The sequence below is a fragment of the Sminthopsis crassicaudata genome, chromosome 1, assembly GCF_048593235.1.
Source record: "Sminthopsis crassicaudata isolate SCR6 chromosome 1, ASM4859323v1, whole genome shotgun sequence".
Lineage (NCBI taxonomy): Eukaryota > Metazoa > Chordata > Mammalia > Dasyuromorphia > Dasyuridae > Sminthopsis > Sminthopsis crassicaudata.
The window spans coordinates 612482540-612509945 of NC_133617.1; the positions used below are offsets into that span (position 1 = coordinate 612482540).

At 32.2% G+C, this 27406-nt stretch overlaps 1 protein-coding gene across 2 annotated transcripts in view; it reads right to left on the bottom strand.

Moving 5' to 3' along the window:
- Positions 1–27406, bottom strand: part of PARP8 (poly(ADP-ribose) polymerase family member 8) — a 229707-nt gene that overhangs the window by 93041 nt on the left and 109260 nt on the right. For both annotated transcript variants that reach the window (XM_074282550.1, XM_074282549.1), the window contains exons 4-6: positions 23403–23440; positions 3873–3962; positions 2929–2999 (exon numbers count right to left, since the gene is read on the bottom strand). In XM_074282550.1, coding sequence (XP_074138651.1) covers positions 2929–2999; positions 3873–3962; positions 23403–23440 — 199 coding nt within the window. The remainder of the gene's footprint in view (positions 1–2928; positions 3000–3872; positions 3963–23402; positions 23441–27406) is intronic.

The window sequence follows — 27406 nt, forward strand, 5'->3', positions numbered from 1 at the left end:
AGTACTTAATAAATCTAGACTTGACTCTATTCAGAATTTCAGTTTTCCTTTAAAAATTATTTTAAAAGATGGTTTCAGAGAAACCTGGAAACATTTGTGTGGACTAATAGAGGGAAAATGAACAGGCCAATTTACACAACAACAATATTGTGTCAAGTTTGGAAGAACTAAGAACTCTTAGTAATTCAATGAGTGACCAATCATGACTCTAGAGGAACACTGTTAAAGCCTGTTAACCACCTCCAAATAAAGGAGATGAAATTCAACATACAGAAAGGGACATATATATTTGCACATGATTAATACAAAATATTATTTTGCTTGACCATGCATAATTTATGTTCTTTTATTTATGGGTTTCTTTTCAATGAAAGAAGAAAAGAGGCAGAGGAAGGGAGGAGAAAATAAATGATTCTCATTTTAATTTATTTTTAAAAGGAAGATATTGCTTATTTTTCAAAGCTAATCCTTCCATTAATTTTTTTACTAATTTCCTTGGGCAAGAAGTAATCCCTGTACTTATATGACACCAGGCATTTTCATTGGCTGCCTCCCATGTGTGGAAAGGCTCTCTTTTCTGTCTCAGCCTCTTGGCTTCCTTCAAATCTTAACCCATACTTTAGAAAAATCACTTTTGTAGCTTCATATAAGTATCGGGATTACTTCTTGCCCAAGTCAATTAGTAAAAATTTGTGACAAGGTACAGCAAAGAGGACAGTGTCCAGTGTCATCAGATCATGGAGTAGGTAAGGTAAAAGAAGACTAAAGTCAGCGGAGGGAGGTGGAGGGAGATTCTTTTGAAGGGCTTAAAAACAGAGGACTTAATATTTAATCTTGGAAACTAAATTGAAATACTGACGATTAATTTGGAAGCTAAATAGTTGATGGACTGATTTAGGTAGAAACCAGGAAAAAAGAGACCAAGCAAAATGCTATTACAGTAGTTGAGGTGTGAGGTGATGGAGGTGGATCAACAATGTCAGGGGGGAGGAGGAGAAGGTTATAGACTTACTAAAGAAATTAATTGGATTTTTCAATAGAGTGAATGGGAGATGGGGTGAGAGAGTCAGGCATCAAGAATTACAACTAGGTCAAAAGACTAGATGATTACTTGAGTCTGGAAGTGCCCTCAACAATAATGGGAAAAAAATATGAAGAAGGTAGAGCAAGGGATGAGGATCATAGAGATAAGGAATTATGTCTTGGATATGTTAAGTTGTCTATGTTTTGCAAATTATGGATTTAGAAATCTGTCTAGAGCTTGCCAAGGGTTATAGACTATATATAAACAATGATTCCAAAACAAGGTTAACCCCAGAGCTAATCCTAGAACCACAATACCCAACCTTCTTTCTCTGTCTCTACTGTATCTTTCCATCTTTTTCCTTTTCCCTCTCTTTCTCCCTCTCTCCATCTCTCTACCTTCTCTCTTCCCCCACCTCTCTCTTTTTTCTCTCTCTCCTCCCTCTCCTCCCTCCCTCCCCCCCCTCTCTCTCCCCACACCCCCCCACTAATATATTTCAATGAATTATATTGCAAACATACCCATCTATGTAACCTACCCACCCATCCATTGAACAAACATTTGCTGGGTGCTATAATGCTATGACTGGGAAATAATACAAGACTTAGTAAAGATAGTCTCTACCTCACTGAACTGACAAAACGAGAAAGCTCATCATAAATAAACAAAACAAATTAAGGGGAATCTACAGCCTCCTAAAATAAATTTAAGTCCTATGTGAGCACTCAAAGAGAAGGATATTACTAACCCTGAATGATTGAGAAAGGCTTTATAGATAATAAAACATTTCTGTGTGGGTTTAAAGGATGAGCAACAACTCTACAGGTAAGACAGATAGAGGTTACTTTTTTTTTTCTGACCCAACTGGGGTTAAGTTTCTTGCCCAGGATCACACAGCTAGGAAGTGTCAAGTGTCTGAAATCATATTTGAACTTGGATCCTCCTGACTTCAGAGTCAATGATCTATCCACTACGCTACCTAGCTGCCCCTGAGTACAGAGATTATTGTAGAATGGGAGGGATAAACTCACTTTGGCTAGAAAACAGTGTGCAAAGACAATTTGTCAAAAGGCTTTCAAGGAAGGGAAATGTCAGATTGAGAAGAGAGACCCTATTTAATAAAGTCCAGAAGTTCCATACTGCTTATTGGATTAATGAAAAAATCCTCTATTTGAAATTCAAGAAGTCCCCCATCCTTGATCTTTCTTGTGTTCTTATATGAATCCCTGGTTTATATTCTCTAATACAGGAACATTGGTTTCCTTACTGTTCCTCAAGGCATTCCATCTTCTGAATCAGAGCATTTTGACTAACTATTCCCCATGTTTAAAATATCTGCCCCCACCTCAGCATCTGGCTTTTTCCAGGTTCCAGACAAAACACTAACTTTTACAAGAAGCCTTTGCTGATTTCATTTAATTCTAGTAATTTCCCTCTGCTAATTATCTCCATTTTATCTTATTTATATCTTGTTTATACAAAGTAGTTAGCCTAATGTCTATTAGACTATAAACTCCTTGAGACTAAGAATTGTTTTTTACCTTTATTTGTATTCTTGGTATTTGGGAGTTCTAGCATATAGTAAATGCTTTAAAGATGCTCACTGATTGTCAGTTTCAAAATCTGAACTTTATTTGTTTCAAGATTACGGGTAAGTCGTAAAGAAGATAATGATACTGTAGGAGATGAGGGAACTATCAAGTGAAATGCTATAGAGATAAGGCCAGGAGTAGAAAAAAAGTGAAGAATGAGATGTATTGGATCCAAAGCATGCAAGATAATTAATAGGAGACCTACAAACATAAAGGATGATATGACAATATAAGTTCCATAAACAGAAATAAGAAAGCAGATGAAGTATAGATTTAAGGGAAAAGTCAATGTGTAAATTACCACTAACTTACCTCTCCATTTTCCTTTTGTAATTTTGATTTTATGGATAAACAACATGGAATGTCATTGGGTTTTTTTAATTCTGAAAATAAAATTTAATCAGGGTTATGAAATAAATCTTTATTCTGCATAAAAATGATTTTATTAGGCTTATATTTAAATTCTATATTTTTTAAAAATTTCATCCAACCACATGCTCCTTTGCAAGAAAATAAATTAGAAAGACATTAAGTATGGCAGTTATTTCTGATGTCTGCATAAATTTCCATAAAAACAAGATTAATATAAAATGTCTATACTGAATAATTTTTGAATTAGCATATCTATTTGCCACTTTCTTAAGAAAAGGCATACAGATAAGGCATACATATACATACACACACACACACACTCACCCATCCATATATTCATTACTGAACTTTGCCAAAAGTAAGAATGAACACACACACATATGAAGCAAATATGTATTTTATCTATCTAGAGACACAGGGCATACATGCATAGGTAAATATAAATACAGAAACACAGAATCTTTCTGAAAAGTAAAGTATATATATATATATATATATATATATATATATATATATATATTTGCATATCTAGATCTAGATATCCCTTGGCATAATTTTCAAAATGAATATAAACTAGACATTTAATTTTTTCTGTGTTTTTATGAAAAAGGAAGAGAAAGCTACAAAAAAGTAACACAAAAATACAAAAAAAAATCATCATAAATTCAAATTGGTCATTCATACTTACAAAAAGCAAATGTAAATCCTTTAATTTCTAAATTCATTTAAGTTAATAATTTTTAACTTATAAAATCATTAATTCTACAAAACAAACAAAAAAGTATAGCTAGATTCATAGCAGAATTTGCTTTTTTCCTTAAAACAATTCTGAATTGAAATGGAAATTATTTCTGAAACTGAATAGATCTATTTGAAAACATTACCTGTTTCTATTCGATGGAAAATTATGGGAATTGGCTCAGTGGTAACTAATACATCTTCATCATTGTCTGAACTTGAAACATATGTATTATCTGCATGAGAAAAAGAATTTCAGATCACTTAAAATCCTAAAAATTTTTTTTTCTCTAAAAATCATTCTTATTTAATCTATAATTAGAAACATACCCTATTATCAAAACAAAAAAAAAAAACTATCTGTTTCATTAATTTATAACACTGTTAAATGTAATGTTTCACCCCTCTCCCCACCAAAGAAAGCAACTTAAAAATCCCCCCCCAAAAAAAAGTAAATTGGAGGCACATAAATATAATAGCATACTAAAATACAATCAAGACCTACAAGTACGAGAACCATAAAACAAAAATCTATAGATGTTTATGAAATAATGCAATATAAAAAAAAGAACCCCCAATACAATGTACTTTTAACTTAACCATACCCAAAGGTGAGTTCTAGTAAATATTCAGGTAACTCTACTAAATTTAGACCATAACTCCAAGTGAATTTTTAAATGAAATCAATTAGCATGTATAGTTTCAAAGTATGTGTCATTTACAATATTATGTTTACAATAAATTGATTAAAAGTATTTGACATTTCTTTATTATTAGCTAAAACATAAATGGTTTCATTTATAATCATATTGAGCTAGGTTGATGAATCATGTGTGAAATAATGGTGAAAGACCACTTTGAAAATGCTGTCATTTCTAATAGAAAAAGAATTCTGATTCACATGCTCCAAAAGCATCTCTTAAATTTTAAGCATTTATGAACCACATACTTCCCTTAAAGAAAATGAAAGTATTAGCTCTAAACTTGGCTAAATATTATAACACAACTATTAAAGTTTCATGTAAGAAAGAACATAACTCCTTAATAGTAATTTCAAAAAGAATTCCACTAGAAGCTGTCCAAAAAACACAATTCCATAAAATTTTAATGAGAACATTGGATATAATAAAATTATTTTAAATCTAATTTCCAAAATGTTTATATTTCTATATACTTTAAAGTAGAAGATTCAGCCAACATCCTTAATCCCAAATTAATTTGAAACAGATTACAAATATTCAAATGCCTCCATTTAGCAAATACCATATTAAAATATTGTTAAAACGTATTTTGGAAATTTGCTTTTATTTTTAACTATTTCCTTCCTTCTCAAAGGAAATTCAATATATATTTTCTTCTGACATTGTTTCTTTCCTTCTTCTGGCAAATAGAAAATGCTGCTAAACAGTATGCTTGATTAAAGATAATGAATCCTGGAACTTTGTCTAAATCACTGCTCTCATTTGAGATATTCAGAAATATGCAGAGTCTGGTGCAAACACCATGATGTCATGAGAAAAGAAAAGCATCTTAAATGTCTATGAAATAGCTCTTCCATTTAAACTTTGCATTTCATATATTCTATAATAGTGGCCAACACCTTTGGTGAGCATGTCCCACTGTTTTGTGTCTTGTTTGATTTGAGTAACTCAAAATGTGTGGCAACATTCTTAATGGTGCTTTATCTTTCAAGAAATTGCTTAGGATTTTAATAAGTATGGAATGTGATAAAGGAGAACCTCAGGGGTGATATTTTACAACAGCAAATCAATTTTTTTACTCAACAATGAGCTTTTTATATTCTCTAAATTCTAGCCAATTCTATGAATCCAGAAATATGTAATATCATATGCCAAGGGCTGTTTTATTGTCTTCTCAGGCTTTCATCTAGATTGCCCTTGATCAAAATGAAGATTAACTTTATATTTAATTTCTTTTTTAATTTAACAATGAGGTCCACAATTTTTACTTGCCTTCAGCATTCTCATCTTTCTCTTATATTTTGATAATTAAAGAATGCAATACAATCCAATAAATTCCAACAAGTTACTATGTACGTGTCTACATTGTATGTTTAAGTAATCTTTAAGTATCTACCATGCTAGATACTGGTGATACAAACATAAAATTTAAAAAAATATATTTCCAGTCTCAAAAGAATTTAAATTCAGATAGAGAATATAAGCAGATAGTGAATACAAAAAGGACAAATAGACACAATAGATCCAAGAGGTAAAGAAACTGCAATGTCATGTTTAGAATACTATTTCATCTTAAGGAACAGCATTTATATGTTCTCAATATATTTCTAATAACCTACTATTTATATCATGTATTTATGCTCAATATTAATATTTCTTAGTAGCTGCTTCATTATTATAATTCCATATAAATGGTGTGATAGTTGATAAATTGTTGAATTTGGATTCAGAATGTACTGAATTCAAATCCAACTTCAGATTCTTACTAGTTATGTGAACCTAGACAAATGATTATTAGCAGTTTTCTGTATCTTAGTTTCCTCATCTATTAAATGGAGATAATAATAGCACCTATCTCACTGAGTTGTTGTGAAGATAAAAATGAGACACATTAAACTTATAATATTATTATATTATATAATATATAAGATTATATATATTATATATTATATATATAATATAATATTATTAAACTCATAAAACTTAAAAGTTCTCTTTCATATATTATATATATATACACACACACACACATATATACACACACACACACACATATATATATATATATATATATATATACACACACACACACACACACACACATATATATGCTAATTCTATTTGTTCTCCACAGAATCATAGTATCATATTGTATTCATCTACATTAATATTACTCAAATATACAGATTGGCTAAATATACCAGCACAAGTCTCCAGAGAACATTTCTCATAATATTATGTCAGAATAGTGAGAACAAGAATTTTAATTGTTAGTCATCCAAATCAATACTTTTTCTCACACACACACACACACACACACACAGACACACATACAAACATCTGTACTGTTTTAGATCTTGAGTAACATAAACAATGTTTTATTTTAACCATAAAAACATGTCTTTTTTTTTTATTATATATATATATATATATTTTTTATAATATTATCCCTTGTATTCATTTTTCCAATTTACCCCCCCTCCCTCTATTCCCTCCCCCCGACGACAGGCAATACCATACATTTTACATGTGTTACAATATAGTCTAGGTACAATACATGTGTGCGAATATCATTTTCTTGTTGCACAATAAACATTAGAATCCGAAGGTACATGCAACCTGGGCAGACAGATATTAGTGCTAACAATTTACATTCACTTCCCAGTGTTTCTTCTCTGGGTGTAGCTACCTCTGTCCATCACTGATCAACTGGAAGTGAGTTGGATCTTCTTTATGTTGAAGATTTCCACTTCCATCAGAATACATCCTCATACAGTATTGTTGTTGAAGTGTACAGTGATCTTCTGGTTCTGCTCATTTCACTCAGCATCAGTTGATTTAAGTCTCTCCAGGCCTCTCTATATTCCTCCTGCTGGTCATTTCTTACCGAGCAATAATATTCCATAACCTTCATATACCACAATTTACCCAACCATTCTCCAACTGATGGACATCCATTCATCCTCCAGTTTCTAGCTACAACAAAAAGAGCTGCCACAAACATTTTGGCACATATATGTCTCTTTCCGCTCTTTAGTATTTCTTTGGGATATAATCCCAGTAGTAGCGCTGCTGGGTCAAAGGGTATGCACAGTTTGATAACTTTTTGGGCATAGTTCCAGATTGCTCTCCAGAATGGCTGGATTCTTTCACAACTCCACCAGCAATGTATTAGTGTCCCAGTTTCCCCACATCCCCTCCAACATTTGTCATTATTTGTTCCTGTCATCTTAGCCAATCTGACAGGTGTGTAGTGGTATCTCAGAGTGGTCTTAATTTGCATTTCTCTGATCAGTAGTGATTTGGAACACTCTTTCATGTGAGTGGATATAGTTTCAATTTCTTCCTCTGAGAATTGTCTGTTCATATCCTTTGACCATTTATCAATTGGAGAATGGTTCGGTTTCTTATAAATTAGGGTCAGTTCTCTATATATTTTGGAAATGAGACCTTTGTCAGAACCTTTGTTTTTAAAAATATTTTCCCAATTTGTTACTTCCCTTCTAATCTTGTTTGCATTAGTATTATTTGTACAGAAACTTTTTAGTTTGATGTAATCAAAATCTTCTATTTTGTGATCAATAATGATCTCTAGTTCTCCTCTGGTCATAAATTCCTTCCTCCTCCACAAGTCTGAGAGGTAGATTATCCTCTGTTCCTCTAATCTATTTATTATCTCCCTCTTTATGCCTAAATCATGGACCCATTTTGATCTTATCTTGGTATATGGTGTTAAGTGTGGATCCATATCTAATTTCTGCCATACTAATTTCCAGTTTTCCCAACAGTTTTTTCCGAATAATGAATTTTTATCCCAAATGTTGGAATCTTTGGGTTTGTCAAAGATTAGATTGCTATAGATGTACCCTTTTTTGTCCTTTGTATCTAATCTGTTCCACTGATCTACCGGTCTATTTCGTAGCCAATACCAAATGGTTTTGGTGACTGCTGCTATATAATATAGCTTTAGATCAGGTACACTTAGACCACCTTCCTCTGAGTTTTTTTTCATTAGTTCCCTTGCAATTCTTGACCTTTTATTCTTCCATATGAATTTTGTTGTTATTTTTTCTAGGTCATTAAAATAGTTTCTTGGGAGTCTGATTGGTATAGCACTAAATAAATAGATTAGTTTGGGGAGTATTGTCATCTTTATTATATTCGCTCGGCTATCCAAGAGCACTGAATGTCTTTCCAATTATTTAAATCTGATTTTATTTTTGTGGCAAGTGTTTTGTAATTTTTCTCATATAATTCCTGACTTTTCTTTGGTAGATGGATTCCCAAATATTTTATACTCTCAACATTTGTTTAGAATGGAATTTCTCTTTGTATCTCTTGCTGTTGCATTTTGTTAGTGATATATAAAAATGCCGAGGATTTATGTGGATTTATTTTGTATCCTGCCACTTTGCTGAAATTTTGAATTATTTCTAGTAGCTTTTTAGCAGAGTCTTTGGGGTTCTCTAAGTATACCATCATGTCATCTGCAAAAAGTGATAGTTTGATTTCCTCATTTCCTACTCTAATTCCTTGAATCTCTTTCTCGGCTCTTATTGCCGAGGCTAGCGTTTCTAGTACTATATTGAATAGTAATGGTGATAGTGGGCAACCTTGTTTCACTCCTGATCTTACTGGGAAAGGTTGCAGTTTATTTCTATTGCTTATTATGCTTACTGACGGTCTTAAATATATACTCCTGATTATTCTAAGGAATAATCCATTTATTCCTATACTCTCAAGAGTTTTTAGTAGGAATGGATGTTGGATTTTGTCAAATGCTTTTTCTGCATCTATTGAGATGATCATATGGTTCTTATTAATTTGATTATTAATATGGTCAATTATATTAATAGTTTTCCTAATATTAAACCAGCCCTGCATTCCTGGAATAAATCCTACTTGATCATAGTGTATTATCTTGGAGATGATTTTCTGAAGTCTTTTTGCTAATATCTTATTTAAGATTTTAGCATCAATATTCATTAAGGAGATTGGTCTATAATTTTCTTTCTCAGTTTTCGATCTACCAGGTTTAGGTATCAGTACCATGTCTGTGTCATAAAAGGAGTTTGGTAGGACTCCTTCATCCCCTATTTTTTCAAATAATTTATATAACATTGGGGCTAATTGTTCTTTAAATGTTTGGTAGAATTCACATGTGAATCCATCTGGCCCTGGGGATTTTTTCCTGGGGAGTTGATTAATAGCTTGTTCTATTTCTTTTTCTGAAATGGGACTATTTAAGCAATTTATCTCCTCCTCTGTTAATCTAGGGAGCCTATATTTTGGGAGAAAGTCATCCATTTCACTTAAGTTATCAAATTTATTGGCATAAAGTTGGGCAAAGTAACTCCTTATTATTTCTCTAATTTCCTCTTCATTGGTGGAAAGATCCCCCTTTTCATTTGTAAGACTATCAATTTGATTTTCCTCTTTCTTTTTTTTGATCAAATTTACCAAAGGTTTATCTATTTTATTGGCTTTTTCATAAAACCAACTCTTGGTTTTATTTATTAATTCAATAGTTTTTTACTTTCAATTTTATTGATTTCTCCTTTTAATTTTTGTATTTCGAGTTTAATTTTTGGTTGGGGGTTTATAATTTGGTCTTTTTCTAGCCTTTTAAGTTGTAAGCCCAATTCGTTAATCTTCTCTTTCTCAATTTTCTTCAAATAAGCCTCTAAAGATATAAAATTTCCCCTTATTACTGCTTTAGCTGCATCCCAAAGATTTTGATATGATGTCTCATCATTATCATTATCTTGGGTGAAATTGTTAATTGTTTCTATAATTTGCTCTTTCACCCAGTCATTCTTTAAGATGAGATTATTCAGTTTCCAATTACTTTTTGGTCTATTTACCCCTAACTTTTTACTGAATGTAGCTTTTATTGCATTGTGATCTGAGAAGAAGGCATTTATTATTTCTGCCTTCCTACATTTAATTTTGAGATCTTTATGTCCTAATATATGGTCAATTTTTGTATAGGATCCATGAACTGCTGAGAAGAAAGTATATTCCTTCCTATTGCCATTCAGTTTTCTCCAAAGGTCTATCATACCTAGTTTTTCTAATGTTCTATTTACTTTTTTAATTTCTTTCTTGTTTGTTTTGTGGTTTGATTTGTCTAAATCTGAGAGTGCAAGGTTGAGATCTCCCACTATTATAGTTTTACTGTCTATTTCTTCTTGCAGTTCTCTTAACTTTTCCTTTAGAAAGTTAGATGCTATACCACTTGGTGCCTATATGTTTAGTATTGATATGGCTTCATTATTTATGCTACCTTTCAGCAGGATATAGTTTCCTTCCTTATCTTTTTTAACGAGATCTACTTCTGCTTTTGCTTGATCTGAGATAAGGATAGCTACCCCTGCTTTTTTGGCTTTACCTGAAGCATAATAAGCTCTGTTCCAACCTTTTACCTTTACTCTGTATGTATCTCCCTGCTTTAAGTGTGTTTCCTGTAGACAACATATTGTAGGGTTCTGCTTTTTGATCCAATCTGCTATCCGTCTCCGTTTGATGGGATCGTTCATCCCATTTACATTTACAGTTAAAATTACTAATTCTGTATTTCCTGCCATCGTATTATCCCCAGATTATACTTTTTTCCCTTGACCCCCCTGATCCCCCTCCCCGATATTTAATTTACAGACCCCCCTTGTGACGCGCAACCCTCCCTCTTTTTTTTTTTTTTTTTTTAGGATCTCTCCCCCCTCCCTCCAAGTCCCTTCACTTATTCTCCTTTTCCTTTCCCCTTTTCCTCTCCCCCCTTTTAATGAGGTGAGAGAAAATTCTCTGAAAAACAAATATGTTAATTATTTACTCTTTGAGCCTCTTCTGATGAGAGTAAGATTCACACAATGATTCTCCCCCTCACTAAGTTCCCTCAGATATGGTGTATTTTCTATGTCTCTTTCTGGGATGTAGTTTCCCTCTTTTTATCACTCCTTCCCCTTTTTCTGAACCGACCTCCTTCCCTTTACCACACCCCCCTTTTTTTCTTTTATATCAGTAAAATCAAATTATCCTTGAGTATTTTTTATATACCCACAACAGAGTTACAGTTCTCAAGGGTTCTGTGTACCTTTTTCTGTTTCTCTTCAGTCTTGTGGATGTAGATCAAATTTTTTGTTTAAGTCTGGTTTTTTTCTTAGAAACATATAGAATTCCTCTGTTTCATTGAATGACCATCTTCTTCCATGGAAAAAGATGCTAAACTTAGCTGGGTAGTTCATTCTTGGTTGCAGTCCTTGATCTTTTGCCTTTCGGAATATCAGGTTCCAGGCCCTTCTATCTTTTAATGTGGAGGCAGCCAGATCTTGGGTGACCCTTATTGTGGCACCTTGGTATTTAAATTGTTTTTTTCTAGCTGCTTGCAGGATTTTCTCCTTTGTGTGGTAATTCTGCAGCTTAGCCACAATATTCCGTGGTGTTCTTTTTTTAGGGTCTATTTCAGAAGGAGTTCGATGAATTCTTTCCACATCTACTTTCCCTTCTGTTTCTATTATCTCTGGACAGTTCTCTTTGATAATTTCCTGTAAAATAGAATCTAGGCTCTTTTTTTGGTCATAGTTTTCTGGAAGTCCAATAATCCGCAGATTATCTCTCCTAGATCTATTTTCCAGGTCTATAGATTTTCCCAGTAAGTATTTGACGTTGTTCTCCAGCTTCTCATTTTTTTTGTTTTGTTTGACTGATTCTTGGGTTCTCTGTGAATCATTCATTTCTATTTGTTCCATCCTGACTTTTAAGGAGTTATTTTCTTCTTTCACAGTTTTTAGTTCTTTTTGTAAATGCCCAATTTCGTTTTTAAATGAATTATTTTGCTCTATTGAGTTTTTTTCCATTTCCCTAATTTTTTTTTTGAGAATTATTTTCTTTTTCCAATTCAGAAATTCTATTTTCTTGAGACTTTTTTATCTTTTCCAATTCAGAAATCCTACTTTCCTGTGTTTTTTTAACCTTTTCTAATTCACTAATTTTGTTTCCCTGCATCTCCTGTGAATTCTTTATTTTTTCCAACTCCAATTTCAGGACATTGTTATTCTCTATCATAACTTCCCTTTCTTTTCCCCATTTTTCTTCGATCTCCCTCAATTTCTTAAGAGCTTCTTCTAGGAGAGAGTTATGTGATGGGGGGCAGGAATCGTTCCCCTTTAGGTTGTTATCTTCTGAATCTTTGCTGTTAACTTCCTCGGGGTTGGACACCCGCTCTTTCTCTGTATAGAAGGAATCTATGGTTTTTCTAGCTTTTTTGCTCATACTTAAAAAAAATCTTTTGGGGTCTGTCTCTGGGGTAGGAAATTATTTACTTCTTTACCAGCTTCCTCCCAGACCGGATGGATGCAGCGACTCCTGAGCCTGAGCTAAGAGAGAGCTCTGGGAGAGAGTTCCCCACCCTCTCCCTGGGAGTGCCTCAGAGGTGATTAGCACTACTGTGCTTCGAGGGCGTAGAATAGTGAAGACAGCAAGAAGCCCAGCCTATGTGTCCGGGTGGGGAGTGGGTGTCTGCAGCAGGTGACGTAAGAAGCCCCTGCGCTCAAACTGGAAGTGTCTGCCAGAAACCGCGGTCCCTAGTTCAAAGGTTCCGCTTCTCTGGGACTTTCTGGAGCTGAGTTCCACTCCCTCCAGCTAAGCTAGGCAGTGTGTGTTGCCTTGGGCCGTATCCACCCACTTGTCAGTCTCTTAACTATTCTCAGGAGGTAGCTGAGGCCACACCCCCTGGTGCCGAGATCTGTGCCTGAGTCACCCCCAGGGTCCGGGGAAAATCTAATCTGAGTTTTAAAATATTTTGGCTTTCTCTTCTGAACTGCTAAATAATTAGCAGAGAAGAGCTAACAGCCTGTGCCAGATTCCTTTACCTCAGTGGCTTCTCTGATCCCAGAGCCCCTCCCAGCGCAATGGGCGCAGTGTGCCCCTACCCCACCGTCTGTGCTGGTCTTTCTTATTCCTCCCCTGAGAACTGACCTTTCCTGTTGAAACTCCAGATTCTCTTCAGCTGGTAAGTCGTGCTTCCAGTCCTTGTGGTATCTATCAGTCCTGAGCTAATTTTGAGACTTAATTTATCTAATTGGTTGTGAGGGAGTGAGGACGTTCACTGAGTCGTGTGTTTCCTCTCCGCCATCTTGGCTCCGCCCCCAAAAACATGTCTTTAACAGCCAAAAAAAGCAAAGTATCATACCTCAGGTTTAGGCTCAAAATTAGTTAAAAAGAAGAAATAGAATATTTTGCTTATTCAGAGACCATCATTCCAATAAATTCAATTCCTTAAACCATAACCCTAAATATAGAATTTTCAATTCCCTTCATTAAATCTAGACATTCTGTTACTGGAGTCTTCATTCAGTGCCTTATTGATGCTGATTTAATATAACATTTCATAAACTTGGATATCTTGTTCTCAAGTCTATAGTGGATTAAAAATAACAAGCAAGAAAGGCAAGGGACAACCAAGTCATTCCCTGTAAGAAGTAGGTACAATTGCCTTGGCACTCTTACATTGACAGAGACAGGAAAAAATTACAAAGTAGACACAGAACAATATTACTGCATAATACAATAATGGACATTCATAAAGATGATCTCGATAGCCTTGATTCATCTTTTGTTAGTCTGTTCAAGAAGGCAGTAAATTATACTGTACATTTGCAAAAGAATAATACAAAAATTGTCAAAATGAAACAATAGTGACATTGAAAGGGGAAAGCATCAGTTATCTGAAAAAGTCTAATTTTTGGCAAATGCAGGCTAAATTAAGTTTGGTTATATGCCTTTAAGCATCCCATTATCTATCAAGCTTCTGAAAGACATTCAAGATCTCAATTTGTAATATTCATAATCTGTTGCACAAGAGGAAAAATAGTCAGTACATCATAGAAGATTACTGGATCTGGAGTAAGTGGATCTACTTATTCAGCTTAACCAATTGACCAGCTTCAGTATTAAGATTTTAACATAAGAGCATTCAACAAAAGTATGTCTAAAGTCCCTTCTAATTCTAAATCTCATGACTGACTAAAAAAAAGCAAACAACTATCTATTTAAGAGGGGGGAAATTTCTTACCATTTTTCATTTTCAATATGATTTGGGATGGGATTTGAATTTTACTGATTCTAATGTATGCATACCAGATTTTTTTTTGGTCTTATTCAAACAGATCTAAATAAGTAACTTTTCTACTTTTGTGACCAAAATTACTGTGAGGCAAAATTTTGGTCCTGAATTTCAAGGAAAGTTTAATACTTGAGAAAGAAAACAAAACAACTAAGATAGCTTTAAGATAAGAATCTCAATGAAGCCATCCATCAGCTATGTGCCATTTAATATTCTACCTGTTACTTTTAAAAATAAAAGCATGTTATTATAGTTAGATTACACATAAGATACTTTTACAGTTCTAGGACTCTAATCTATGCTTGTATTTTTGATAAAATCCTTTCCAAGTTTTTTAGTAGAAATAAAATAGAAGTACTTTAGTAGAAGTAGAAGAGAGATTTCCAAATCTCTCTATTTTCCCTCTGAAGACAGAGACATAAGAATGGTTTAGGAAGGCAACTGAAGTAACAGGCAGGATGAATGTCAAAAGAAGAATGAATATAAATTCTAAAATTTCAAGTTTTAAAATTCTCCCAATGATCTGTGTACATATTTATATGTTATAGCTTCAAGAATTATTGACATACCTGGAAGATCTCAAATAATGAGTTTCCTATTAAAATTCTACAAATGTGGAAAGAATAATGAATGGACTGTTCTCTTAATGAAATTATATCTTATAGGCCCTTATATTTAACAATAGAATTTTAAGAGTTTTTAATTAGATAAACTGTAATAGTCCTAATCCTCAGAGTCAGAGATAACAAAGACTTATATGGAAAGGGGAAATCACATCTGAAAGGCACTGTCATTTAATTTAAAAAGTAACTAAATTTTAATTCAAAGAAACTTTGTGTTCAAAATCCCACTTTTATCTTTTATTGTCTATGTAAAATTAATTGAAAAAGTCACTTAACCTCACTATGCCATAGATGATCTATGAGGTACATCCAAGCTCTAAAACTATGCCCCAGTCATCAATTAAAGAACATGATCAGAATTGGCAGGCATCAACAGACTCAAAGCACAACGTTATTAGGGAACCTGTCTTCTAGGGAAATTTCATTAAATACAATGCTTTGAACTCACTGAGTCCTTGGCCTACACTACTAAAAATAAACTTTCTGTTGATTTTGAGTTAGTATGGCTCTAACAAATACTTTGGATTGATTCCCCTGCTTCTGTTATCTCTATTTCTCAATCAAATTCACAGCCTAACACTATAGGTGTGGCCATATCATTCTCCTCAAAAAATAAAAGTAGGTCCCCAAATATCTTTAGAATAAAAAAAAACCTACTGAACTTAGTATGTAAAGCTTTCTAAAATAAATGTATGAATGAATAAATGAAAAAGTAAATGAAGTCCTCTAAAGCATTTAATGGTTGTCATAAATTTGCCTCTTTTCTGCCTTTCCCACCTTTATACATCTTATCCTTGAACTCTAAAATTTATCTACATTGTCTTAGTTATACTTCCTTAAACACAACATTCCATCTCTATTTTAGATGCTTTTGACTAACTTACCCCTGTGCCTGGATCCTTTGATTTCCTTCAGGGTCACTATCTGAAGGAGGCCTTTCCCTTTTCTGTTCCACCCAATTGTTCATTTCTTCCCTTCTTATATTACTATTTATATTATAATATTTTACATTTTACCATATGACTACATAATTATATGAGAATTTATATTTATGTTATATATGTAGTTTTATAAATAAATTATATTTATAGATATGCTTCCTACTGACAGGGATTTTTTATGACTTTTGTCTTTCTTTGTATTTTTATATCTATAGTGTCTAACAATTGCTTATGACTAAGTGGCCATACCAGGATATAATAAATTTCAGGTCACATAAGACTAACTTTTTGTGGGCCAGTCAGTAAAGATTTTGTATTTGTAGTGAATATCATAGATCTCAAATCCATTAAGTCATGCTTACTGTAATATTCTTAGGAGTTGAGTTCTCCAAGCCATGAGTGACCTAATTCATATAGTGTTTTCTTTATAATCTGGATATTCAATGTTCATTTCCAAATCAGATTTGCAATTCATTGACAATTTATAATTATTAGAGAGAGAGTTAATTATAGAGTTAATCTAGAAATTAAGTGAATTGATAAAAAAAAATCATATGAGGATCATTTAAGGGAAGTAGTATGATATAGTATGTCTATCACTGGTTCCAAATTAAGAGATCATAAATTCAATGCCTATCTCTGAGACTACTTATAAAAACTCAGCTAAGTCATTTTTTTTGGCCTAGATTTCAGTTTTCCCATTTCTAAGACGACTCAATTTACTACATGATTCTGAGATCATTCCTCTAGATCTATATAATTGAATTCTACTATAATGCAACATATATCTTCTATCAATATACTATGGAAAATGACACAATAAAAACAACATCAGGTTTATAGGGAAAATGGTGTTAAGAATTCAATGCACCAAAACTGTATTGGTTACACACAAAAAAAGAATGATAGAAAACTAATAAAAATGACAATGGTTTCATACATGGTAAATGGTTAAAAATGTATTATAAACATTACATTTTGATAATATCCACTGTCTTGGATTTCTGTCTAATCTGCGTTCCAAAGTCCAGAAAAATTAGAGCTTTTAGATGAGCAGGTGGCATTAGTAAGCCACATCAAGAACTGGCAAAGAGTGGGGGGGCAGGCAAGAGGGAAATGGGATCTCAAGCTTGGGAACAACTTATTTGACTAGAACAGAGAGTAAAGGCAAGTAATTAGAATAAGTCTGAAAATACATATGGGAGGTAAGCTGCATACCTTTTCCATTCCTTACTTTTTGGGACCCCCTTCTCCCAGGTTATACAAGTACCATCACTGGTGGCTAGTTAGTATGCATCTCAAAACTAATGAGATCATAAGGTCTCATTAAATTTCTTTCTCTGCCATTCCACCATATAGGTTTTCTTTCTTCTCTAGTCTTATTTTTTTTCAATATTGTTATTTTTCTATATGCATATAAAGATAGTTTTTAACATTCATTCTATAAGATTTTGTGGTCCAAATTTTTTCTCCTTCCCTCTGTTCCCAAGATAATAAGCTATCTGATACAAGTTTTACATGTACAATCTTTTTAACTATATTTCCATATCTGTCATGTTGTATAAGAAAAATCATACCAAAAGGGAAAAAAACATGAGAAAGCAAATGAAACAACCCCCCTCAACAAGTAAAAATACTATGCTTAAATATGCATTCAATATCCCTAGTGTGTTCGTGTTCTCTCTCTCTCTCTCTCTCTCTCTCTCTCTCTCTCTCTCTCTCTCTCTCTCTCTCTCTCTCTCTCAAATTACATATGGCATTTTTCAACCCAAATGTTTTGGAACTGTCTTGGTACAGCACATTTCTGAGAAGAGTTAAGTCTATCATAGTTGATCAACACATAATATTGCTGTTACTATGTACAATGTTTTCCTAGTTCTCTCTAGTCTCATTTTTTTAAAAGAATCTATTTTATTTTATTTTCAGGTCTGCATAAAGAATCTTTAGATGTAGTTTCTAAAACTTTCCCATCTTCCAAGATTTCAGTTGATCCTTGAAGATAAAAGGGAATCCCATTGTAATGGGATGACAATGGTAGTAAAATATTACAATCTAAAGGAACAGACTTACAATAGGATGAAAAGTTATAGGGCTCTCTGAGTAATCTGGATAATGAAGACATCAACTAGAATCGCTAATGGAGAGAAGACAACATATATAGGAGGTTATAAAGATAGAGAAGATAAGCTTTGGCTCAAGATTGGATATGACTAAGTGAATTTTGTTGAGAGAAATTTCAAGGAATAGATAATACCTAGATTGTATACTTGAATGACAGAGAAGATTCTGTGACTTTGACAGTCTTTATGGAAGGTGGGGAAAGGGAAGAGTTTTTAAACCCTTCAAATCCTTTAGTTTGAGATGCCTATAGTGTATCCAATTCAAGATACCTTTGAGATAGTAGAAGTACAACTATATCATGGGCCTCCAGCATGAGGCCAAATCCCTAAGCAGCCTTTTTTGTGTGTGTGTACTGCCTCAAAATAAGTGTATTTTGTAGATTTTAAAATAAAGCACTATTAAATATGAAAATGTATTTTAAAAATATTCTTAAATCTCAAGAAAGTACAAAAACAGATAGTAAGTGAACTATAGTTGGCCTATCCCTAATGAAACAAATTAGAGTTAGATTTGTGCATTTAAGAATCATTTCTATAAAGAGGATAATTAAATAATTAATAATTAAACCTATCAGAGTTCCCTCCATTGATTCAGATATTCAAATTTACTTGTAACTTAGCATCTCAAAGAACTGAGAAGTCAGAGTTTAAATTACTTGCCCATGATTAGATATTTTTGTTCACTTTGCTACCAATACTGCAACAGAGAAATTGATGTGTGACTTGTATGGACTACTATTTCTAAGTTTCACAAACTATAGTCTAAATTGGTATCTCAAAAACAAACTATTAAGTAAGAAAATTTAATGAAATAGTAGCAATGGATTTGAATTGGTCAGCTCCACTTTAAACATGTACCTTCAAAAAGGTATATGTACATTTTATAGAGGGAGCAGAACTAAATCACATAGAAACTGGGATTCTGAAAAGGGGAAACCTAGCTTTTTCTGCTATTAAGTTTAATGATCTTGAAATCACTTAACTGTCTAAAAGTTTGTTGTTTTTTTAACAAGGGGCTTAAACTAGATGATCTTTGAAATCTTATTCTACAGAATATAATTTCTATTGATAAAATCAGTACCCTAAAGTCATACTTCCTTTATAAATCTGATTCAAGAAAATATCCTTTAAAAATCCTTTTAAAATACTAAGTCAAATAACCTTTTTAATATGAAATCAACATTTTGATTCTTTGTTTGGGAATTTTCCTTATTAAGATTTTAAGACAAATCCTCCTAAAAATAGGGGTGAGGAAAGCTCCAGAGCTATCTTTGGCCTAGAACTATCTAAGATGGGGGAGAAAAGGGTCAATTATGAAATTATGAAAAGGGTCAATCTGAGAGTACCTGATTAAGGATTGAATCTATGGTTCTTCCTATGACCAAGTAAGGCTTACCTTACTTAGGTAGCCTGATTAGTTTTATCATTTCAGGACAGACCTGTGATATTTCTACTTGCAGCCCACTAGACAAGGGACAGCACATCCAGCAGTACTTTGTGATGACAACTGACAAGATGATTACTGTGCTGTCCATGGTAGCTAGTGAGATAATTTCCCTAACTATATGTCATTGAATTATTCACTATCAAGCATTCTAACTGACATTATCATAACTTACATTTATCTATATAAAGTGCTTTCTTTTCAAAAAAGGATCAGGAGGGGTAAAGCTGATTTTCCACCTACTAGAGGAAAAAATTATATAAACAATTCAAAAGAAAAAAAATGTGATTATCTATATGCCGATATACAAGAAGTATGTGTATACTAATGATTAACATAGTATCATGCTATGCTCAGTGACTAATTCATATCCTAATTACCGATTTTATTTTTATAATAACTCTGAACAAAATGCTTTAAGGATGTCTTAAGAGTACTCCAAGCAGTGGGCAGAAAATTAGAATGCAAAGGAACTGTCAAGTTCTCTCAAGCATAATTTTTAGTTCCACCAATTGAATCTTTCTAGTATACTTGCTGTGTTATTATACCATTATAGACACATAATTCCTAAGGATGAATAATGCCTACTGATATACCCCCATTACATATAAAAGAAATTATGTAAAATTAGGCTCAGATACATCGCAAGACATATTAACAGGATTGCCCAAATATAAAAAGGAAAAATCAATTTTAATGGTTTATAGCTTTTCAAACACTTTTATTATAAACTCAATAATCTCAAAAACAGTATTGACACCTAAATAAAAACACAAAAGAAATAATATTTACTTATGTAAGAAAAAAATAACAAACTTCAAGAGAATAAAAATACTGATTTAATTAATCTGCAACTCCTTGCAACTTTAGTGAACCAGAAGCTAAATGACCTAATCCTAAAGATGATTTGGGTCAAAGAACACTGAAACAATCAATAATTTCATGAAAGAATGATAAAACGATAACATAATAAAATTGAAAATACTTAGGGAAAAATTTGCATCTTTAAACACATAAGTAAAAGAGAAAGAACAAAACAATGATTTAAGCATGCAATTTAAAAAAATAGTATGTGCATTTGTGTATAAACACATACATAAAAACCAAAATAACATCAAAATTAAAAAATGATTTAGGGACCATGAAGGACATCATAAGTGAATTACGGGAGAATGGAACAAATGTATCTTCAAATTTATGGATAAATATTATGTTTATGTTCAAGCAAGAGAGAGGATTATGAAAACTGAAATAGATAATTTTGCTTACATGAAATTAAAATGGTTGTACATAAACATAACTAACTCAGCCAAAATCAGAAGGAAAACAGAAAAACAGGAAACTGGAAATGAAACTTTACAGCAATGTTCTCTGATAAAGAATCATTTCTCAACTATATAGGGAACATGACCAAATTTATAAAAAATAACAGCCATTCTCCAGCTGATAGTCAAATGATCTGAACGGGCAGATTTCAGAAGAAATCAAAACTATCTATAGTGATAAGAAGTTCTCTAAATAACTTTTAAGTTGAGAAATGCAAATCAAAACAACTCTGAGATATCATTTCATTCTTATCAGAATGGCCAATATGACAAAAATCTACAGTGATAAATGTTGGAGAGAATGTGGACATGAACGTACTGTTGGTAGAAGTGTGAACTGATCCAACCATTCTTCAAAGCAATGGGAAACTATGCCCAAAGGGTAACCTAACCTATATGTACAAAAAATATTTATAGCAGTACTTGTGCTGTACATTTGTGGCAGCAAAAATGGAAATTGAAGAGATGCCCTCACATTGGAAATGGCTGAACAACTTGTGGTGTACTATTACCCTATAAGAAATGATAAAGGGAATTACATCAGAAAAACTGGTAAGATTTAAATAAATTGATGCAAAATGAAGTGAGCAGAAACAAAAGAGCATTATAAGCAGTAACAATAATATATTTATTCTGATCAATACAGTGATTCAAGAAAATTCCAAAGGACTTAATGATGAAAAGTGCTATGCACTTTTAGATACAAAATTCATGAATTATGTATAGAGACTGAAGCTTTTAAAAATTTTTTCTCAGGTTTTTTTTTAATAACATGGTTAATAGGGAAATATGTTTTGCATGACTTCATTTGTACAATGGATATCATATTACTTGCCTTCTCAATGGGTGGATGAGTAACTACAAGAACAGAAAGAATTTAAAACTCAAAATAATGAATGTTAAAAATATTAATGTTAAAAAGGCATATTTAAATACATATGTGTGCATATTATATATGTGTATGAATTTAATTGCTTTATTAACAATGTTCACCATTAAAATAAATATCAGAGCATTAACTCTCTAGTGAATATGATTGAATACTACCAAGTAAATGTTAAATTTATTGTATCATAAAAGGAAAGCATATTTCACATTGAATAACACATGTAATTAAAACAAAATGAAGTAATTTATAGATTTTCCCTGGAAGAAAATAAGTGCCATAATTATAAGACATACACATATCAGGTTCTTCTTTTTGTGATGTTATATTTTAATGGGAAAAACTGACACTGTGTATCAACTTTCATATCTTCATGATTATTATAAAGTAACCAAAATATGGCAAATTATTGAAGAAATTATTGGTGGGTTATGGTCAAATACAATTCTTCTTTTCTTTATTGAAGGTTAAAATAATCCATGGACTCTGGTTACTCTTTTTTATTTTTCCTTGAAAATAAGTCATTTAGAGTCAGCAATAGAAAGAATAGTTTGGGAAATATATCTTTTCTAATGGAAATAGGATAATTCAAAGTAGATTAATAAGAAATAATGGTATGATAAAATAATGACCCAAAAAGGAACAGAACAAAAAAATACGAGAGATATTTGAGGAGGCAAACAAAAAGACAAAGGTCACTGATAGCTAAATATTAAATGTACCATATTTCATAATTCATAGGAAACACTTTGTTTTTTAGATAGGACTATAAAGAAGCTACAAAAAGATTCATGACCTTTCTATTATGAAAAATATAAATTACTCATATGATCACAGAATAGATGGAATTATTTTATGTCTAGAGGAAAAAGGCCATGCTCCTAAAAGGAAAGAAACACGTTTCCCTTCCTCCATCTTCTCACCTCTTTTTTTGCATTTTTTTTATTTGTCCATAGCAAAATCTTTTTGCAAACAACTCTAATTTTGTCACCATAAACTTATCTTTGTGATCACAGACCAGTGAAAATATGAGGAAGAGAGTGAGAAATGCTTTTGTAAATGGAGGTAGACTGAACTTCATAAAGACTTAAATAATGTTCCAAAACTAGCTTTTGGGCCATCTTGGATCATCCTGAGTTATAGAAATAATATATTATTAATGTAATTGAAAGGTTTCATTTTTTGCTATAAATGTTCATTTTCATTTGTGAATTACTGGTTCTGATCTGAAACAAGGTCAGGAAAACATTATTTTAAAAAAATCAATCAAAACTCCAAAATGTTTTTACTATAGTTAAGTAAATTATTTAAGTTATTTAAGTTAAGGTAATTATTACCCTTAGTTTACCCAATTAACAAAATACTTGAAGCATCTATCTCTTCATAGTCCTCAAAAGCAGATTTCAGAATATAACAAGCCAAAAAATGTTGATGACACATCCAAAGCCTTCAAAAGTAATCCTTTTTAGGCAAGTAAGAGTAGTAAAAATTAATACATAGAAATATTACACTTTACCTGGATAATCTTCTGATACATGTACTGAATAGGATACACTGCAAGAAACAAAGAAAAGATTGATCAGAACACTTAATATATGAAATGCTTAATTTTTTTTCAAAAACCTTATATTATCCTTTCAAAACAGTTTTAGACATGAGTAAATTGTGATTAAGAACAGCCTGAGACATTTAAGTAAAAAAGGTATAGCACATTACAGAATTTATAGCATTTATCTTTATATGCATACATGTGTTAAAAATAGTATAGTCAATGACAAATCAGTTACTCAAAATTAACCTATCCTCCACAATAAAAACAATGATACCTTATCACAAGATTCAATGAATTAATTTAAAAAAGTAAAAGCAACATTTCAGACATTTTATCAAGCACAATTTTTTAACTAAAAAATACTCCTTAAAATATTTTTGTACTTTTTAAATTTTCAAGCATTATTTTTGAACATAGAACAGCAAAAAGATCTCTGATTCTAAAGGCAGAAGTCCTAGATTCAAATCTTACCTCTGGTACCTATTAACTTTGAACTTCAAATAAGACACTAAACCTCAAATGTAAAATGAAATCATTCACCTTATCATTTCTAAGGTCTTTCTAGGTCAAGAGCTATAAATCTAAAAACTAAGTTCACTTTTTTCATTATGTATGTATATTTAACCTTGTAATTAGTGAAACAATGCAAATTAGTGAAAGAAATAAATGCCCATATTAAGAAAATATATATCCCAGAGAAAAAGGTATAGTATAATATTTCAGTTAAATGAAATATAATGGCTGTATATGTTTTCTTGTGTAATTATTAATGGAGATTCCATATTATGTTATGCATAATGAATTTGTGATTTCATTAGCATAAAAAACTTCTAAAGGATTAAGTTTCTTCCCTTAGAGAAAATTAGAGAATGGTAAGTGGAAACTGAGATGACAGGTGACTTGCCTAAAGTAGTTACTCAAACAATGTCAGAGATAGAAAATGAATTCAGAATTTCTCCTTCCTACTCCCAAATCCAAGACCAGATCAGCTCTCAATCCATTCATATTCATATTCTCATTCTCTCTCTCTCTCTCTCTCTCTCTCTCTCTCTCTCTCTCTCTCTCTCTCTCTCTCTCTCTCTCTCTCTCTCACACACACACACACACACACACACACACACACACACGTGTGTGTGTGTGTGTGTGTGTGCAGGCATTTACAAACACAATCTCTTTGCTTGTGCTATAACTTCTTTGAGAATACATTTACTAAGTAGACAGAAAAAATAAAAGGACAAATATTGAATAGGTTATGGGAAAACAGAAACATAAATGAATTATCAATGAAAATGTATACTGGCCCAACCATTCTCTAAAGTAATTTGGAACTATTACTAAAATGCTATTAAATTATGCATATAATATGATCCAGTGATAGTGATACCAGGTCCATACCACAAAAAGATCAATAAAAGAGCAAAAACAACCATAGAGACAACAAATATTTATAGTAGCTTCTTTTTTGTAGTAGCAAAGAACTGGAAACTGAGAGGATTTCCATAAATTGGGGAATGGATAAACAATCTATAGTATATGAATGTGATTTTGAAAAAAACTGTCTATAAAAAATGAAGGAGATGATTTCAGAGAAACCTGGGAAGACCTGTATAAACAGATGCAAGGTTAAATGACTAGAATTGGGGGAAAAAATTATACAATAGTAAGGATCATGTAAAGATAATCAATTTTGGAAATCTTATGAAATCTGAGCAACACAATGATCAACCACAATTCCTAAGAACTCCCTAAAACATGCTGTCCACCATCAAGTGATAAACAGGTGACTTCAGATACAAACAGTAGTATGATTTCTTTTCTTTTTCTTTCTTTTTTTTAAGACATGGTTATTGTGGAAACTCCTTTTGTACTACATCTATGTAATAGGTTTTGTGTTTCTTGCCTTCTTGGTGAATGGGGAAAAAAGAAGAGAAGGCAATTTGGAAGTGGAAATATTATTTAATTTTTCAATAAAAATAAAAATGAACATATTTACTGTAATTGGATATATCTGCTAAAGAAGTCAAGCTTTCACTTATTCTCATTAAAACTATTTATTAGATTTTCAAAAGTTTGAAAATTTTAAATTTGACAAAATGCCATGTAAATGCCTTCTTTGGTCACTATGACAACCACTCTTTTCTTCTACCCATATGTTTAATTATTCCTTTTCTCAGAAATTAACCCAGTCATAGACATTTATCTAGATTTTTTTTAATCTGGCAACCTTTCTATAGTTAATTGTTTTTTATTCTTCTCCATTAATGATCTTATCTTCCTAATTCACTAGCTCCCCTCACCTATTTTATTTTCAGTTGAAGCTCTATTCATTTTTACATATACTACCATCTCCCTTAACCACAGATACTTACTCAGGAGAAAAGCACTCTTTACACTAGCCCAGGAAGGAGATGATAAAAGTCTAGCCTGGCAGGCTGACACTCTTCATGAAAGACTAAATAAATATGCTTGAGACATTTTAGAGAAAGAATGTGGTAATGGATTGAGTAAAGAATAGAAATGGAGAATTGAACAAGAGTGACTACTAGGGCAATAATGTATGACATCATTATAAAAAATGGAAATTAGAATGTAAAGTTGATTTTGATGAGAAATTAATTTAGATGAAGAAAGAACATTTAAAGAGAGATGTCCTGAAAAGAACTAGCCCAAGAATTTGGCTAGGTCAAAGGTTGATATGGAATCAAAAATTGAAGTTATTACCATAGGATTAAAGCTGTGAGGTAGAATCCATTTCACAGAAGGAAAGAATAATCAGAGACTAAAGGGCCAAGGCATAAGCCATCCAATTCAGGGAACAGGAGGTGAAAGAATTACAGGTTTGGGTTTAGACATTTATCACTTCTTCAATACACATTCTTGTTCATACGAATATTATTTCAAGTAATCTAATCATATAAATAAGAGTAGCATTACTCTGTGGGGCACCTCCAAATAACTATATATAATGTTTTCTAACAGATGATACAGAGCAATGTGGGTTTGGTTTGGGTCAGGCCAAAGTAGATCTTCTACTCTCCTATTTGGTTATATTAAGGAAGTGACCCTATAGGAAACTCACTAATTAACAGCTTAAAAATGTACATGGGAAAGATTCAAATAAGATTACATAGCAAATGATAATGGATATCAGGAATTCTAAGCTATGAATAAATCAATGTTTGTAAACAATGTAAAAGGGAGCTTTTTACACCTTTTCTTTTTTTTGGGGGGGGTAGGGGAAGGAAGAAGAAAACAAAGATATGAGAAGGAAAATGATAAATAATTTGGGGGAAAACACAACATTTATCAGCTAATAATTGGTTCCTTTAATAAAGAAAATGACCTTCACAATAGGAAGTATGAAACAGTCATTTAAAACTCAAGTTAAGAAATATAATAGCATTGTCTTCAATAAAACATAATGACAATAAAACACAGTTTCAAGACACTAGGTTTAAAAGAGTATGCAAATTTGAGTACTGAACAGATGCTCTAATTTTAAAAATCTATAAATCAATCTATCAACAAGCATTTTAGTTGCCTGCTATGTGTCAGGCCCTGTGATAAGAACCAGAGATACAAAAAAGAGAAGGATGTCTCATAATAGTCTTGTACTTCCATGGAGAAAACAATATATAAATAAAAATTAAGGTCTTCAGGTACCTTCCATTTGAATGGGGGAGACAACATGAAAAAAAGGTATCTATAAATTATATACAGAATATATGGAGTAGATCTGCAAAAGTATGAAGAATAGAAGTAATTTAGGAAATAAGATGAAGAAGTGCTCCAATTGAAAAAAAAAAGTGGAACAAGTTAGATACATTTGTAACTCTAAGTCAATAATCTTGACTTATTTCTGGCATAATTCCAGACCACATAAATAAAGTTGTAGTCTGTGAGCACTTAGAAAATGGAAATGGTCAGGGAGAACTATGAACAAGTGAACGAGCATGGCTCTATGAAGA